This window comes from Chenopodium quinoa, unplaced genomic scaffold (genome assembly GCF_001683475.1).
Source record: "Chenopodium quinoa cultivar QQ74 unplaced genomic scaffold, ASM168347v1, whole genome shotgun sequence".
Lineage (NCBI taxonomy): Eukaryota > Viridiplantae > Streptophyta > Magnoliopsida > Caryophyllales > Amaranthaceae > Chenopodium > Chenopodium quinoa.
Genome location: NW_018744626.1, coordinates 1,028,592 through 1,047,291, shown reverse-complemented (window position 1 = coordinate 1,047,291; position 18,700 = coordinate 1,028,592). Strand labels below are relative to the sequence as shown.

The window sequence follows — 18,700 nt, the reverse complement described above, 5'->3', positions numbered from 1 at the left end:
GTTTGCTCCGCTGCCACCGTCAACAAGGACCTTACTGACGTCGTGGTTGGCCACCGTGGCGATGATCACCAACGGATCCTCGTGAGGGAACGTAATCCCCCGGCAGTCGGCGGCTGTGAACGTCATGTTCGGCACCGACGACTGGGGAGATTGAATGTCAGCGTTGTTCACCTGGTGAGTCAAAGCTCTAAGGTGTCGCTTGTGCTCCCTCCGAGAGTATATTCCTCCCGAGATAACATTGATCGGAGGGAATTTCCCCTCCGGCTTTTTACTGTTTTTCCGGGGGAAGTCGAGGTCTTGCCGAGAGTCCTTTGCTGACTTCTCGGATTCTTTTTTCTCGCGGTGATCCGCGATGTATTTTTTCAAGTATCCCTTCCGGACCATGTCCTCTATCTGGTCCTTCAGTTGGATACACTCCTCAGTGTTGTGTCCCGAAGACTCGTGGAACTCGCACCACTGATTTTTATTTTTTCGCTGATACCACTCTGGGAGTGGTCTCGGCTTTCGGTAACTCTGCTCCTCCTTCGTCACGCTTTAAATTTTGGCGCGTGGAAGAGAGAGCGGAGTGTAGGACTCGTATCTGCCTGTGTATGAGGCAGATCTTTCCTTCTTTGGGTCGCTGGCCAAAGATTGCTCCGAGGCCTTTGACTTTCTCTTTGCCTTATGGCCTTGGCCTTCAGACAAGGGTATTTGCCTTTGTTTCCCTCCCCCAAATTGAGGTTGGGTTTTCGCTTTGTTCCATTCTTCGGCTCGGATGAACTTATCCGAGGCATTCAGAGCTTCCTCCAAGGTCTGCGGGGTATGCATGACCATGAAGTCTAGGAACTTTCCGGGCTGAAGGCCATTCTGCATTGCAAAAACGGCTAGCCCCTGGTCCAGCTGAGAGACGCTGGATGACTCGTTACTGAAACGGGTCAGATAGTCTCGGAGGCTCTCGGTTTCCCCCTGTTGTAGACTCATGAGCTCTGCAGTAGTCTTCTCTCGGCGGTTTTCCGTGGAAAACTTGCTCCTGAACTTGGAGGACAGATCATCCCACCCTGTTATGGAGCCTTGACTTACTCCCTTGGAGATCCACGCTTGCGCGACCCCCTTGAGAGTGGTTGGGAAATATTTGCACCAAGTCGCCTCGGATCTGGGGCAAAGATGCATATGAGTCTCATACGAGGCCACGTGATCCTTCGGATCCGAGGTCCCGTCATATGTGATGTGCGACGGTATTTTAACCGTGGGTACGCGCTCTTCCAGTATCCATTGCTCGAATGGTGAACTGGCGGGTAGCATAACGGCCTTGCCCTTGTTCCTGGCCGAAGGGACCGCGCTCCGCCCTCTTAGAGAGGTAGGAGTGGTTTTCGTCCCTGGCTGGGAAGTCTGGGCCTCGGCTGCAGGGAACGAGAGGCGACTACGCACGCTCGGTTCCTTGCCGCCGAGTCGGTCAAGGACGCTTCGGCGAACAGTCTCAGGTTCTCGGTGAGTAGATTCTGGCCGAGAAGCTGAGCTGCTGCTCTTATGCGCTTCTGGTCTTGAGGATGAGGATCCTTTTAAAAATTGAGGGTTCTTTTTCCTCTCTTTTTCATTTTTCCAGGAATCCTCTTCCCACTCTTCCAGTTCCCGGAAGGAAGGAAGCTTCCCACCATCATGGTCTAACTTCCTCCGCTGATGCCGTGTATGCGGAGGAGTTCGATCACGAGGTGGTGGCATATTTTGTGCCCTCATCGCCTCCATGAGCACTGCCAGCGCTCTTGCCACCTCTTCCGAGTTGGGCCCCGTCAAAGGGGTCCTCGGCCGAGTATGGGAATGAGGGCGCGCAGCCGATGGTTGGCTTTGGGGCACTGAATGTGTCCTATGATCGGACTCACCCCTGCTAGACCGAGAGTGACTCGGCCTGTAATGAGAGTCATGAATTACGGGAGAAAGGGAATCCTCCTTGTATGATCCTCCCCCCGAGCTGGCACCCTTGGGAGATTTCCGGTCCGGCGAGGGTGATGGTGTAGGGGTTTTAGGCTTTTCGCCCGCTCCTTGACGGAGGCTTTTGCTCTTGCGGTTCTTAGCCATTGCTACTAAGATAATTGCAAGATGATCTTGGTTAGAAATTTGGCTTAAAGATTTTTGAAAGTCGTCCCCACAGGCGGCGCCAAATTGTTTCGGGTGAAAACAATGGGACCTTGCCGAAGGTCCGCTGAAACGGAGAAGACTGGATTCGGTCCAAGTTATGTTGGGCCGAAGGTTTCCTGCACAGTAAACACACGTAAACTAGCCTCGGGGGTGTTGCCGAGGAAGGCCCCTCCGATGCTAAAGTCAGTACAATGTGTAGAAAGAGAACACTATGCAAGAGAATTAGTTGCTTGAGGCTTTTCTTGAATATATGAGAATGTATGGGAATCTATGAATGTATGAATATTGATGGCTTTTATACCTCTTCATACATGGAGAGGTTGGGCCTTAGCCCAATTGGCTTGCTTTGAGGGCTGACCTTTGACTTTAGCACAATTGGAGAGTTGAACCTTGACCTTGGGCTTTTAATTGGATCATTTAGTGCCTAGGCCCAATTGGACTAAATTGGACCCAAACAATGGGTTTTAGCAATCATGCCATGTAATTGCTTGGTGTTTGAGATAGTTTGATGGGGTATTGAGAATTTGGACAGTATTATTCGAAGTGGTGTGATCATTGAATTAGATATTGTATGATCATACTCTTTGCATAACTACAATGTTGCATAACTACAATGTTTTTTTAATAATCTGCAGGTTATAGAAAGAGGGATTAAGAAAATGTTTGTGTCAATTGAATTTGAGGATAGAAGAAAATTTGATCCAATAGACAGCAAAAGCCACAAATCACAATTACTTGATTAACTGAGATACCAAGCGATGCACTCTTGGGCGCGAATAGTTTACAATTGTTATTTAAACTTTAAAAAATTTTACATCTCACAAATAATGCTACAAAATTACAAATAACAATTAACATAAGTAGTATTTATCTTTTATCAGATGGCTAAAGGTGATAAAAATTAACCCGATCCACTCAATTCATATTTCTACTTATATTGACACAATAATTGATTATGGAGCATTAATAGATCCAATCTGACTCAACCAATATAAGCCATGTTTACATTTACTGAACTAAGTTGAACTGAACTGAACTGAGCTGAAATGAATATTTTATGAGAGAGGGAAATTAGGAGCTGAACTGAACTGATTAGAGTTGAATTGAACTGAACTGAACTGAAATTAAGTAAATGTGAACAGACCCTTAATCAAACTCGACCCAGTTTACCTCCGGTTTTCCTTTCATTCATTAAAAAGCATAAGACAATAAGTTAAGCTCATTTGAAAAAAAATAAAATAGTTAAGTAAAGATAATGATAATTGTGTTAGGTGTTCACTTCATCTTATATTTGCTTCAAATTAATCTTTGTATATTTGTTTTTGCTAATCTGAATAAATATTAACAATTATTTTAACTAATTTGAACTAATTTTTTATACGATGGTCTGATTTAACTAAATTTTAGATATGTACAATTATCAATCAACAAAAAAAACATAAATTATATGATGTTTAATCAGATGCGTATTACGTTTTTTTTTATTTATTTAGATTTATAATTTTTTTTCAAATATTTAGTATCAATTAGATTACATGATTTGGGTTACAAATCACTTTCTATTTTCTTTTTCCAGACAGGAATTTATTTATTTTAGGTTTGTTACCTTGTTTTGTAAGTCATGTTTATATTATACAAGGGATATTTTATTATTCTTTTTTCTGTATTATTTATTTTAAAAAATATATTATTTATCTTAAAAACAAAAAAAAAAAACAAATAAATGGATTAAATTATGGATTGGATTATAACATTTGTAATTGGATCCTAACATTCGTCAAGACACAAATATTGTTCCCATTATTTTTAACTAATGAATCTCATTAGAAATCCATTCAATTAGATCAATTACCCTTGACGTTATTCAAATCATATTCACACTTTAAAAATCCTTTCAATTAATATGTTTTATTTTTTTGGTAAAAAAATTTTCAATAAATTTGATTACATTAAAATTAAAAGTAATATTTCTGGTGGATAAAAGTACTGATATCTTAAAAACGAACTTGAAAATAACTCATTTTCTTCTGTAAACTATTTACATTTCTCATGATATATGGTTTATTTTTATTTATTTAATTAATGTATTCAACTTCAAATGTCCACAATTTTAAATTTCAATTCATTGATTTTGCAATAATATGTTTGAACAAATTTTTAAATCAAGACTTATACATTTTCAACGGCTTGCCATTTTATCTTCAAATAATTTTTGTATGAGATTTTGGGCTATTTATAGTATCATTGATAAACTTGGTAGGTGAAAGTTGTGGTGTTAAAATTAGTTATATTATTCTAGATCTCACTTTTTCTCCTTTAGTTTTATAACATTTGTATTCATCACTCTACTAGGATTAGATATTTCTATGGAGTAAATCAAAGGATTTTGGGAAATGGTCTAGGGTTCTAGAGTCTAGGCACACCAAAAATTGATTTTAGCTCACCTTTATGGATTCAGGTGTGATTTGAGAAGGGTACTGAAAACGTTTTTTTTTTCTTGGTTGGTTGTTGTTGTCGTCTTAATTTTTTGTTTTTCGCCATGTCCGATTAACCTATTATTAAATTTTACCTTAGTATGCTTTACTGGAGGTCTTGCAATCTCAAAACTTAACTTGATAAAGAAAAAAACATTAAAGTTTAGATCTTAGGAAAAATTCATTTTAATAATCTCAACTATGAGCGATTTACTTCTAATAATCCCAACTATGGATTATCGTCTAATAATCCCAACTTGATATGAGTTTGCCTTTAGTGGTCTCAACTGGTCAACACACTAGTAGAATAAATGTGATGGTTATTTTCTTCCCATTACTAATTAAAAAAAAAAAAAAAAAAAAAAAAAAAAAAAAAAAAAAAAACTATGAATTGGCAAGCGGTTTTGGCGCGAACCGCTTGCCTTTTAACTAATGGCAAGCGGTTTAGGGTTGAACCGCTTACCATTAGTTAAATTGGCAAGCGGTTCAACCTTAAACCGCTGGCCATTAAAAAAAAAAAAAAAGCGGGCTCACAAACCCTAAGCCCAATAAATCTCACATTCTCACGGCCTCTCTCTCCTCTCGCCCCTATTAATAGGCTAACAGCCCTCTATCTCTCCTCTCTTTCACTCCCTCACTTCTCTCTCCTCTCTCCTCTCTCACATCCATTGTCACGCGTCTTCTCTTTCTTCTCAACTCTCCTTTCTCCATCTCCTTCTCTTATCTTTCTATCTCATCTCTTTCTTTCCTTTCTCACACCAAGACCCTCATTGGTTCTTGTGGGTTTTCGAGCGAATTCCGATGGGTTTTCGAGCGAATTCAGGTGAGTTTTCGAGCCAATTCGAGCCAATTTGTGTGGGTTTAAATGGTGGTAGTCCGGTGATAAATAACCTTTCACCGCCACTGTTGGTCGGGTTTAGTATTTAATCCCGAAAGTGCTTAAAAAATCGTATTTTATTAAATTCTTATTTTTGAAAGGTCCATGGATTAGTCTTGGTATTTGGTAAAAGCATAGTTTTAATTTTAGCCCAAGCTTGTTAATTAATTTTAAGCCCAAACCTTTTTATTTTATTATTTTATTATTTATTTTTGGCCCAAATATTTTATTTATTTTTATTTCATTATTTTCTTATTTAAGCCCGAATAATAAAAGTCAGAAAAAAGCCCGAAATTATCAATCGACACTTAAAAGCCGAAAGAAATTAGGGTTAAAAATGAATTTAGACGGAAAAATGGACTGGAACTGACCGTGTCACGGTACAGCCTGACCGTGTCACGGAAACCCTTCCCGTCTAACGGTGGGATGTTCCGTGTCCTTTCCGCGTAAACCCTTAACGCGTTTTCTGTTCCGTTTTATGAAAATTTCCCGCGTCACTCCAAACCTGTACCGTGTCACGGGAATATGTACCGTCTGACGGTACTGTCTAACTGTGTCACGGTACAGTCTGACCGTGTCACGGGATACTTTTTTAGGGTTTTTATCATTTTAGGGTTCCGTGGGCTCCCTCAGCACATTTCCCTATAAATACCCCCTCATTTATGATGTACGGGGCAACCAGAATTTTATTATTCTTATTTTCTCTCTTCTATGCTATTAACCTAAACACTAGCCTACCCTTTTCACTTCAAAATTCCTTCTTCAAGCACTGAAAGGAGTCCATATTTTACTCAAGGTTCTGTCCTTAAGCCAAAGCGTGAAAGGTAGAATCGTTTGAGGGTTTGGCCCCAAAATCAACCTTATTTCATTTAATTTAATTTAGTTATTGTTTTATTATTTCCTTGAAGTTACTAACTCGTTTATTATTTTGTAGTTGCAAGCAAACAGATTCAAAGTAAGGATCATGCTCTTTTATTATTGTTATTATTATTTTTCTAACGATTTTATGTTGTTGGAATTGTGAATAAATTGGTTTTAATATTAATATTTGTTCTATTATATTTATGATCACCATATTGCATGTTAAAGGAAATATGTAATTGAAAATCACGACTAATAAGGTAATTTGGACAACAGGTTTAGGATCCTTTTTAACCTTATTATTAATTGAAGTGATCACCAAATTTTTAGAATTATGTGTGCATTAATTTTAAACCAATTTAGTTAAATAATAGTTTGGAGCGAATTGAATTATTGTTTGTATGCCTTTGAGATCGCAGGAATGCTTTTCAATATAAGAATCGAGTAGAGGCCAATACGGGCGAATGTGACTCCATGACTCACTTCGTACCATCATCCCCGATCCTCCTTTCGTGGTTCCGAACCATATGGAGTTAGTAATCTCATGGATTATGAATGGGGTGTAACCTTCACGGGTCAATCGTTGTTGCCTTCGTTGTCCCTTATTCGTGGTTGTCTTTTATGATCCGTGAACGGTTTACAAGTTCCTTAAAAACTTGTTGGCGACTCCCTACTTTATTTGTCCCTAATCGTAATGTCAATTCCCACTTCCTATGAGTGCCAAGCATATTCACACATGCTTTTAACGTAGGCGCACTTCGAGCGATGCCTACAAACACATTGTAACATTTTTCACACTTTTCGACTAATATAGTTTTCCACTATATACCCTTGAGTTTTTTGTTTATTCACCATATACCCATGAAGTTTATAAAATTCATCATATACCCCCGAGTTTTCACAAAAATACATCATATACCCTTAATGACTAATGATTATTAACTTTGTCAATTACAAGGGTTAATTATGACCCAAAACTACCTTGAATATATTCCTCCACCTCCGAAATCACCCACGTTTCTTTTTCTCACCTCCAAAACCATCCCTAATTATTTTTCTCTTCCAAAAATCGATTATACAGATATGATTTTTGAGATTTGGAGTCGTTTCAGGGATTGGACAAAAGAAAGGAGTGGTTTCAGGGATGAAAGAATAGATATAAGGTGGTGTCGATACATAATTAATCAAATTTCACTTATCTTGTTGTCATTAAGGGTATATGGTGAATTTTTGTAACATCTTAAGGGTATATGGTGAATTTGAAAATTTTCATGGGTATATGGTGAATAAATAAAATATTCAGGGGTATGTGACTATGTGGTAGAGGTGATCAAAGTTAGCCCGACCTGATTTTGGCGGGTTTTGGGCAGATTTTTCCGGCCCGGCCTGAAAAATTATTTTTTATGGACGGGTTTGGGAATACACTTTTACGCATATTTAGTTGATTTTTTAGGCCCAGCCCGAAATTGGCTCGAAAAGCCCGCACGGCCCGACCATTTTGGACGGGTTTGGTCACAAAAAAATTTGGCTCGACCCGGCCCGAGAAGTGGGCATAATTTTTAGCTTTGGTCCGACCCAAACCCGGCATGGCCCGCCCAATGATCACCTCTACTATGTGGTGAAAAAACTAGTCAGAGTAGAGATGTCACTACATTTGAATCAGATTTGGTAGAAAACTACTCTGTATCTCTTTAGTTCTGTGCTCAACCAAATCTCAACCAAGAAAGGTTTTAATTTTTTACATAGTTTGTCTCATGCTTAGCTTTATTGATGGGTCCTTCAATCACAAAAATAAACTCAATCAAGAAAACCACAATAAGGATTAGGTTTCATCAGTTATCTATGAAAAGAATTAGTACATATTACCTTTGTCCTTCATCTACTGTTTAATGTTCAGGGTAAGAACATTTAGCAAACAATAGTACACTCCGTAGTAGATAAATTCAAGAATAATATGTTTTCGGGCTTTAATAAGGATTGCTTGCAGTATATAGCTCAACTTTGCCAATTAAGCTTAGGGCTTGTTTGGTTGACATAATAAAACATGAAAATTGAAACTTCCTAGGAGTTGCAAATTTTGTATGTTGTTTGGTTGGCAAAAATTTGGTGATTTGGGGGAAGTGAAACTTCCTAGGAATTTTGAGTTCCTGTAGGAATTCACTTACCTAACCCCCCTAGGTAAGTAGAAATTCCCTTAGGAAGTAACTTCCCTCATTGTTAACCAAACAATTTTTGGAAAATCCCATGAATTTGATTATAGGAATTACATTCCCATATATTTGCAATTCATGGGAAATTCTAATTCCCTTGTAAACCAAACGACACCTTAGTGATTATAATGACGGTTAAAATGATTGAAAGCAATACTGAGCAGAAGTCAAGATTTTTCAATAGCACGGACAAAATCAGAAAATCATAGAGTACATTCAACTATGAGCAGCCCCTTAAACAAAATCAGCGTCAGGATCAGGTTTAAGAACAGAATACACACCTTAATTATACGAAATCAACAAGAAAAGGAGACAATACGTACATTGCTTATTTATAATAAACTTGTCATCACGCTAAACATCAATGTGAAAGCTAATACTCACACCAACTTCTCAGAGATGGTGAAGGAGGTTGGGCCCGGCTGCCCGGGATTTGTCCGTGTCTGGGAGATTGGTGATGGTGGATAACTTGGCGTCTTTGTTCTCAGACTTCTCCGTGCCATGTGACTAGCACGGACAAGCATTGTAGAAACACCTGCTTCGTAGTGTTTCACGAGCCACAAAGATTCCTGCAAGTCAACTTTTTAAGAGAGAACCACCAACTTGATTATTATCATCATTCTATGGTGAGTAAATAAAATCATTAGAACAATGTGTCTACGATGAGAAAATTCTGTTAGCTTACCAGCTGATGAAAAACCCGGTGCAAAGCCGGCCAGTAGAAAGAACAGTGCTAGAGCTGATGCCACCAACTTTGCTTGTATCTTTTGCATCTTCAAAAGATAAGGAAATATCAAATATACTCCACCAATCCTACTATGAAATAATGAATGATGGATTGCTCTTATAGAATGGTTGACTTAATCATATTGCATTATGTGTTGTTTTGAATTTGATCACAAAAGGTGGATTTTTCCAGTGAGAAAGCAGATAAAATATTTGACCATTCAATCTTTCCACACTGAGGAAAACAAGTGACCAAATAGTTTTCTTTGTGCTTTCTTTAACTGTTGTTTGGTTGGTTGGTGGTAATGGTAATGAGTTTATAGGTAAATTTACAAGAAAAATCTCATGTCAGAAAATTAAATGAACTCACTTCTAATGATGAGCCACCTTTGGCAAGAGCGATGGAGTTTAGGAACCCCATTCAAGAACTGAACGGACATAATTACCTTCATGAGTCGAGCTATTTGTTGTTCGTTTGGTCAGTTGCTGTCTTGCTGATGCTATGATCACTGGCCTGGTTATTGGGAAACCATAATAATGCTTCTTGTGGACCATTTACTAAGGAAAGGAAGTAGAAACAACATTGTTGAAAATGGCCATACCTGAAGATGCATGTTCTCACTTGCAAATTTGACCTCTATTCAACAGTTGTTCTATCATGCATGCTTTAATTAAGAATTTCATGTCAAAATGTAAACTAATACAGTAGGACTTTCATCTCATTTGTCTTGTATGAAAAAGTCTACTCTGTTGGGGAATAAGTTGGACACTGTTCTTGTTCTCGCTTTAAAGCTCCTCTCAGACAGTAATCACCTACAATTAGATTTCAGTACACACAGCGCCGCAAATATGAAACATTAGATCCAGCAGCTATAAATATCTCAGGTTTATATGATTCACACCCAACAATATTAAAACAGAGGAAAAGAGAATTAAGAGGTTTTATTGCACTATAATCTTTATATAAGAGGATGCGCTTATATTTCCTCTCTGATTTTATATCTGAATGCAAAACATCACATACTAGATGACATGAGCCAGCCTTACCTTCAGGTGCCACATGCTAAATTGCTAAGAGATCTTTCCTCCTATCCAGCTGAACCCAGGTAGCTTCTTTTGCCCACTATCACGCGTATCTTCCCTCAACTTCTCCACATCATCCCACCTTTCGTGATTTGCATAGATTCTGGAGAGCAAAATTGAGTGAGAACCTTCATGCATTTGATTTTCAGAGACATGCTGCAGGATAACTTCTGCAAGAGCAAAATTTCCATGCATTTCACAACATGCTAATAGTGCTCCCCAAACACCGGCGTCAACTGGTTCAGACAAGCACAAGACAAATTCATGCGCCTCTTTTAATTTTCCAGCCATTCCCAGGATCTTAACCATGTGAACATAATGCTCATTTCTAGGTTTAATACCAAATTCATCCTTCATTCTGCTGAAAAATTCCTCCCCTTCTCTGACAAGACCAGATTGACAGCAAGCATGAAGAAGAGCAGAAAATGTGGATTCATCAGGAATTAATCCTTTCTCTATAGCTTCATCAAACAATCTAAATGCCTGCTCAGCATTTCCATGGGAGCCAAGACCCAGTATAGCGGCATTATATATAATGATGTTTTGCCTATGAAGGACATTCAAAACCTGAATGGCCAAGTCCACAAAACCACACTTTGAATACATGTCTATGAGAGCGGAAGCAACCCTGATATCTATCTCCAATCCATGTCGAAGAACATAACCATGTACCTCACAGCCAGGCCCAACATGACCCAATCGAACAGAAGCAGCCAGAACACTAGCAAGCAACACAGGATCAGCCTTCATACCTTCCACATTCCTCTCTCTAAATAACAAAAATGCTCTATAGATGTCCCCTGAATTTGCAAGCCCTGTAATCAATGCGGACCAAGTGACTATATCCGGTTTAGATAAGCTGTACAAGACTCCCTGCGCCGAATCCAAGCACTCACATCTAGAATACATGGTGACTAGTGAGCTACCAACATGATCATTCAAAAGAAAACCACTCTTTACACATAACCCATGAATTCCCTGGCCAATTTGCAACAACCTGTGCTCATTCAAAGCCGAAAGCAAACCTACAACCGCATATCCATCCGGTTGAATCCCCATATTCCTCATGGCATTAAACAACTTCAACCCTTCATCCCAAATTCCACAATACCCATAACCTTGTATAAGCGAATTCCACGTAGCCAAATCAGGATCAATTACACCATTAAACACTTTACTAGCATCATCAACAAACCCAAGCTTTGAATAAGCATTCACAAGTGAACTACCACAAATTGAATTCATTTGCAACCCAGAAACTACCAACCCACCATGAACAAGCCTAACACCCTCAACATCATTATTCTCATAACAAGCGCGTAAAATGCAAGCAAACGTAAAATTATCAGGACATAATTCAGACCTAAGCAGCTGATTAAAAAGATGAAATGCATTCTTAAAGTCATGAACTTGAGCATAAGCTCTAATAATGGAGTTCCAAAGATAAATGCTTCTTTGAGGACTTTCAGCGAACAGTTGGTGTGCAGAGGTAAGATCACCATTGAGAGCATAGTATCTAATGATTTTAGTGGCAAAAAAAGGGTCAAGAGAAAGATGGGTTTTAGCAATCATGCCATGTAATTGCTTGGTGTTTGAGATAGTTTGATGGGGTATTGAGAATTTGGACAGTATTATTCGAAGTGGTGTGATCATTGAATTAGATATTGTATGATCATACTCTGTAAATCTGTAATAAAATGGTTCAGATTCCTACTACCATTTAATCAAAATTGTGTCAAAAAAAAAGTTCTGAAGTTTATAGAAAGAGGGATTTGAAGAAAAAGTTTGTGGCAATTGAATTTGAACATAGAAGGAAGTTTGAGCTAGTACAGGACATAAGCCGCAAATCACAACAGTGATTACTTGATTAGTGAGGAATAATGAGACACGGTTACACTGGGTTAGGCGCAAATTTAAGTATGAGTCCGTACTCCCTTTATTCCTTAATGCTTACCCTATTTTTATTCAGTGTTTTGTAATTGTGTGGCCGGAGTTACTTATCTATGGGTTAATTATTTTAAATGTTATTTGATTGACAAATGACTACATATTAATATAATATGAGGTTATTTAGTTGATTAACACATTTTTTGTGTGAGAGTAATCCTTGAATAAGTACCCCTGACCAACCGATAACCCCAGATGATGTAACTCCAACCACGCGATGTTTTGTGATTTTTAATTGGGTAATGTTATAGGTAGCCTTCACGGTTACAAATAACAATTAAATATTATTTCTAATCTGGGAAGAAGTATTAATATAGAAATGCATTACAAAATATTCCACGAATCAATATACTTAAGTTTGTGATATATATATTTTTGATAAAAACTTAATGAATATATTTTATTAATACTTTTCTCTTTTAGCTTATTATGTTTTTGCGTATAACACGTTCCCTTTTATTTTTATACTCCAATTCAAATTGTCCGTTCATTAGTTCGAAACTTCCTCCGTTTAGTAATAATAATTGTAATATTAGGTATGCACAATTTTTTTTTTAAAAAAAATAATATATTTGGAATAAAAATAAATAAATAAATAAATAAATAACATTTTATAATACTTCCTCTGTTTTTTTAGTTGCTAAACTTTGCAAAACACGGTTTATATTCAAAAGATTGAAAGAAATGCCAAGCATAAGTCAAGATAACTCACTAGCTAGAGAAAATCACAGTATATTCCTAACTTAGAGCAGCCTCTTAAACCAAAACAAAGGCAAGGTCAGGTCTAACTTTAAGAGCAGAATACACCCTCAATACTCGAAATCAACAGGAAAGCAGACGATCGTTAAGGAACATTGCTTATTTGAGTTATTACCATATGGAAGTAGGCATCCACTAGCCAGAGTACAAGCATATTCCTTGTAGAATTGAACCACCTGTTATTCAGTCTGGAGAGAATTGTTTAGTAAAGGAAATCGCATGAACACAATGTCATCGATTAAACGATTCAAACTGTGGTAGGATGTTCCATCTTTAGCCACAGCTTGGGCAGCTAGCTTAGCCATTTCTCTAGCTCTTTTTGACAACTCGTCTCTTCGAGTCTCCATAAGATTTTTGATCAACTTCTCAACCACAACTCTATTACAATTATCCTTATTCATGTCTAGTCCGATCTTCCAAAGCTCGGTTACAACCCTGCTATTCGCAGGTTGATCAATTCTGAAAGGCCAACAAATCATTGGAACACCCGTAGCAATACTCTCTAGAGTCGAGTTCCAACCACTATGCGTCAAAAATCCACCAATTGCACCATGAGCTAAGACCTCTTCTTGTGGTGCCCAACTCACTATACACCCTCTAGCCTTTGTGCCCTCTACAACATCTTCAGGAATCTCTAAATTCTGGTTCATTTCAATTTTTCCATTCAACTCGATTATCGAGCCAGGCCTTTGAACCCATAGAAATCTAGTCTTGCTATTAACTAAACCATACCAAATCTCCATGAGCTGCTGTTTTGTCAGGGATGCAATACTTCCAATGCTCACGAAAAGGACCGATTTTGAAGGTTGAGCATCAAGCCATGCCAAGCAGCTTCTGTCTTCTTGCCATAAACTATTAGAAATCGATTTAGTTGTCTCTTGTTGGATCCTACACTTAAGGTTTAAATGAAGGGGCCCAATGTCGTATACATTAGGACATAATGCACGAACGTGAGTGAAATAATCACCTTCAAGCTTATCAAAGGTGTCTATTATGTGCCCCTGAGCTTTTGGAAAATTCTGCACTTTCTTGAGTACTGTTTGAACCTCAGGATTGTTCGGATCATAAGCACGACAGAAGGTCGGAAGATCCCGGCGCCTTTAGTAAGTTTCCATTCCTGGTACACTTGTTATTGCTGCATCTAAGTCTCCATCTCCTACATACAAGTGAATGAATCGAAAAAGTGACAAGAGATTGTTAATTTGAACTTATTTAGATTGAGAAAAAAATTAAAACTTTGTTATTAGCTCATCCCGCTAAAATTCCTCACATAAAAGCATAAAACCATGTGTGTGAGAGGGGAGAAGGGGTGGCTGCCATGAAAAGGAAGGTGAGAAGGGGGAGCATAGAGAAATATATATATATATATAAACCAAAAATAATTGACCAATTACAAATCAACACGTGTTAAGTTTACCTATTAAACCAATTATCTACAGGTCAAGGCTCAAAGAGAGTAACCCCTAAAATAATTAAAAAAACATAAGGGAGTATACTCTCTCCGTTCCTGAAAGTTCGACTCACTTTGCATTTGCACGGTCTCCAACGAACATCTTTGACCACTAATAACTTCGGCTATGTATAAATAAAATTTTAAAAAAAGTTTATATTTGAAAATTCATCATAAGGGGAATATAATAAGATCAAACTTGTTACTTTATATTGATTGTATAAATCATAATATATGGTCAAAGTTACTTTATTTTGACCACATGAATAATAAGTGAATCGAAGTTTCAGAAACGGAGGTAGTATATACAAAGTAGTATCATTAATGTATCAAAACAATTCCAACAAAACCCTATCTAACTATATTTAATCATAATTATAAATCACAAAAGATAGTCCAAATAATGTTTGAAAATAGTGTCAAAAGTTAAAAAAGTGTGAAATAAGAAAATACAAATCTAAAGTTATGAAACATTGTAATTTAAAGTGTGTAATTAACATGAAATGAGTATAAGCAGAAATGAACGAACCTTGGAAAGGAAGATCAGCAGCCTTAAGCATGTTAGGAATACAAAGCAAAGTCCAAAGGCAACAAGGACTAATGGTATCAAAATAAACAAGGGGCACATTCAACTCTTTAGCAACCTCTACCATGCACCCATACGTCTGCTATAATACATGTCACCGGTTTCTTTAAATAAGCATCAGTCGAGCCAAAAGCCAGCCCCTCCCTCAGCCGGCTACCCTCAGTTTGGGCCTGAGCCTCTAGGGAGATAGTCAACAGGGGAACATTACGAGGGATCTCATCGGGCCCAAGCCCATCAGGGACTGTCTCAAATCGAAAGTGAGGCTTGTAGTGGACTAGGCGGGCAGCTGCATTAGAGTTGAGTACTAGGCGGTGGTGGATGTAGTCAGTGGTGAGGAAGGTGACAGAGACAGCTGCAGGGCTGAGGGATAAAATGAGATCGGCTAGTTTAAGCATACAGTTCACTGGAGCTTGGATTGGTAAAGGGAAGATCACTACATGTGGTGATGGAGATGGTGTATGGAAGTTAGGACTAGGATTAGTATATTTTGTTAGATGATCTTCCATTATGTCTAGGAAATGTTTGGTGTTTAAATTTGGTATGATCTCTAGCTCTTTACACTACCGTAGTATTGTCTAACTAATGGTTAAATGTTTAATGAGTCATACAAGTATATAAGATCCCAATCCCAGTGTTTTTTAAATTATGATTAGCAATTGGCAATCATTGCTTATTAGCATATTAGTATATTACTCCGATTAATAAATGACTAGTAGAGAAAATATTGTCTCTAGAGTGGAAACTGGAATCTATAATTGGACTCTATAATGGCCTTATTAGCATTTTAGTATATTACTCCTTAATTAATAAATGACTAGTTGATTTATACTGTATTAAAGATTATCACACAATTATAGGGCAGGTAACCTAATGTCAAAAAGCGGAAAATTTAGTCTCTAGTGTGGAAACTGGAATCTATAATTGGACTCTATAATGGCTAATCTACCTTTGCTGCAACTAGCCAAAAGCAGATGCTCAGTTGCTGAAGATTGGTTGCACAAGAAATGGATGCCAACTAAAATGCCATCTTTTGTCTATGATATAGCACATATGAATATCAGTTTACAAGAGTACATACACAATAACACAAAAGAATATTTTCCAATATTAACTACCAATTGAATGATCTAATTGAGGCATTGAGCAGAAAAGCAAAGATGGGCCATATATTTCACTTACAAATCAACTCCTATATTATGTCTATTCTACAGTCACCAATCAAACAATATGATATGGTTTATCTTTCAGAAGGATGCTACACATATCAAAACATAACACCTTGATTAAGCATTTCTAGCGTACCTTCAATCTCCAAATGAAATCCATAATCAATATGATACAAGAGCGATTAAAACCAACAGTGGAATCTGCATCCTCCAGAAGCAGTATTCTTGCAATCCCAAATTCCCACCAACTTCATTTCACAAGGATTGTGTTTACATGCTCCTAACCGCGACAAATTGGCACTAAGAGGAAATTGTTTCAAGTCCTTCCTTCCTTAATCAAAAGGATAGCTAAATTGAAGCATATCATGCATTAAACTTTCCACCAAAAGGAGTCCACATATCAACATAACCCCTCAAAGACTTAGGCATTGCCTTCTTCCAAGCAACCAAATTCGGCAAATCACCTGTAAGAGCAAGGGAACTATCATCCTTCCTAGTCCCAAGGTTCAACACAAGGAGTTGATCAGGAAAAACCTCATACATTGCCTTCAAAGTCTCTTCCATAACTAATTTCCCGTCTCTCCTCGAATCCTCGGCCTCAACACAACTCCCTCCTACATTAACCATTATCCTTCCACCTTCCCTCAACTTCTTCTTCAACTTCTCCCATGTCAAAGGGTCCTGAAGCTCAGGTATCAAACTCCCTTCACTAAACAAATCAACCAAAATCCCAGAAAACCCATTTCTAACACTAGCTTTCAAAGCATCACCAATGTAAACAAAGAGCCTATCAGGGTATTGTCTTTCGAGTTTCGAAAGCCCGAAAAACTCCCTCCCCACATCAATTACAGCAGGATCAATCTCCCAACCATGAACTACACCTTGAGGGTACAATTCCAACAAGATTTTAGCAGCTGAACCAGCCCCAAAACCCAAAACCCCAATTGGCCCAGGAGGTATAATTGGAGTCAATGTCCCAAAAACATCAAAGTAAGTATCAGTTAGGGTTCTAAACAAGAAATTGATACTATGAATGTTTCCAGGACCATCTAGAAGGAGAAGCCTAGAACCCCTAAAAGGGTGGTCAGCCTTTCTAGAAACTTCTAGAACCCTAATGTAATTATAACGAGACTTGAATTTTACAAGGGTTTTGACATAATCAATAGGAATGCCATCATCTTGAGTGCTTGAAGGGGAAGATGAATGGTGGGTTTGGTCAGATTTTGTGGATAAGGGTTTGGGAATTGGGCGGGAAAAGAGAGGTTTAGGAGAGAGAAAGTTGGGATTTTGAGGGGTGCAGGAGAGAGAATGATGGGAGAATTGAAGTGGGTAAGGTGTATTTGGAGGGAATTGAAGAGAAAGAGTGAAGCTTGAAAAGAGTGTTTTCATGGAGGTTTAACTGGTTTTTGGGTTCTCTGCTTTGGTTCTCTGATTACAGGAGATATACGACACCTCAACTGCAATTAAAAAACCACCCTGAAATGTGGATGTCAGTTGGTTAAACTGGTGGTTGGTATCTCAAGAGTACTCCCCCCTTTTTTTTAAAAAAAAAAATACTACTCCATAGTATATCAGTTTGCCTGGTATTTGCCGAGAGACAACTTTGATTTATACAGAACTCCCGCATCATTTCTGTAATACTCCTTCCGTTTTATAATATACTTCATTTCATATGAATAATGGCATGTCCTCCTTATAAAATATTCAGTTCAGTTTAGTGAATCAAAACATGCCCTAAGTATAGTCTTTTTAGGTTAGTCTCAATCTGTAATTTAAAATCAGTGTTATACCAAGTAATTTAGTTTTACATACACTTATCACTTAATGAAACTATACTTTGAGACGAAAGAAAGGTTTTTAAAAAAAAAAATGAGACAGAAAGAAATATGTAGTTTCAAATCAGCTTACACTGATATGATTTATAATTATGTTAGGTATGTATATATAGCGTATTCAGGTTTCTCATATTTGCTTCAACTTCTCTACTAATCTTTCTATATGAACTAGTTTTGTGCCCCGTGCAATACCCGGGTTGTTTATTGAAGATAAAATATTAATCTATATGTCAAAATTTTAATTTTATTATTGATACAAAATTAGTTAGGAATTGATGTGCTTTTATGACGATTTGCTATATTTAATCAAAAAAATTTAACAAAATTATAATTCAATTTGTACCTCTGAAATATTGGTATTTTATTGAAAATAAAACTCTAAACTAACAATTTTATCAAATTATATCTAAATAGAATTTTAAATTAACTTTTTATTCTCTATTTAAATATATCCAACGTGGCGCGACACTTGGCGATGAAAAGTTGAAACGCCAAGTGTCAATACCTCGTGACCTGGCTAAAAGTTTAGCTTTATATATATATATATATAAGTTATATGATTAGATGGGTATGGGTAATGGAAATGAAGTTCCTTTGATTTCTGTTTAATAAAA

General features: G+C 37.5%; 2 protein-coding genes and 1 pseudogene across 4 annotated transcripts; all 3 read right to left on the bottom strand.

Annotated features, from left to right (window-relative positions):
- Positions 1–8,698: 8,698 nt before the first annotated feature.
- On the bottom strand, positions 8,699–12,690 carry LOC110700340 (putative pentatricopeptide repeat-containing protein At1g64310). Of its 3 annotated transcripts, none has more exons than XM_021877865.1 (5): positions 10,308–12,690; positions 9,863–10,073; positions 9,631–9,774; positions 9,220–9,307; positions 8,699–9,114 (listed from the first exon to the last, which is right to left on the bottom strand). In XM_021877865.1, the coding sequence occupies exon 1, from the start codon at positions 11,994–11,996 to the stop codon at positions 10,332–10,334; it is 1,665 nt and encodes a 554-aa protein (XP_021733557.1). In that variant the 5' UTR covers positions 11,997–12,690; the 3' UTR covers positions 8,699–9,114; positions 9,220–9,307; positions 9,631–9,774; positions 9,863–10,073; positions 10,308–10,331. The 3 variants fall into 3 exon arrangements, with proteins under 3 accessions (XP_021733557.1, XP_021733559.1, XP_021733556.1); XM_021877867.1 differs by having other exon boundaries at positions 9,707–9,774; XM_021877864.1 differs by having other exon boundaries at positions 9,220–9,774.
- A 185-nt stretch (positions 12,691–12,875) lies between these two features.
- LOC110700341 lies at positions 12,876–15,622 on the bottom strand (annotated as a pseudogene).
- A 148-nt stretch (positions 15,623–15,770) lies between these two features.
- On the bottom strand, positions 15,771–17,953 carry LOC110700342. Its single transcript, XM_021877868.1, has one exon. It carries the CDS (start codon positions 17,638–17,640, stop codon positions 16,615–16,617), a length of 1,026 nt encoding a protein of 341 aa, XP_021733560.1. The 5' UTR covers positions 17,641–17,953; the 3' UTR covers positions 15,771–16,614.
- Between the last annotated feature and the right edge of the window lie 747 nt (positions 17,954–18,700).

Bases quoted from the DNA above. Each gene is read 5' to 3' on its own strand.
- LOC110700340 (XM_021877864.1), bottom strand. From the start codon at position 11,996: ATGATCACACCACTTCGAATAATACTGTCCAAATTCTCAATACCCCAT.
- LOC110700342 (XM_021877868.1), bottom strand. From the start codon at position 17,640: ATGAAAACACTCTTTTCAAGCTTCACTCTTTCTCTTCAATTCCCTCCA.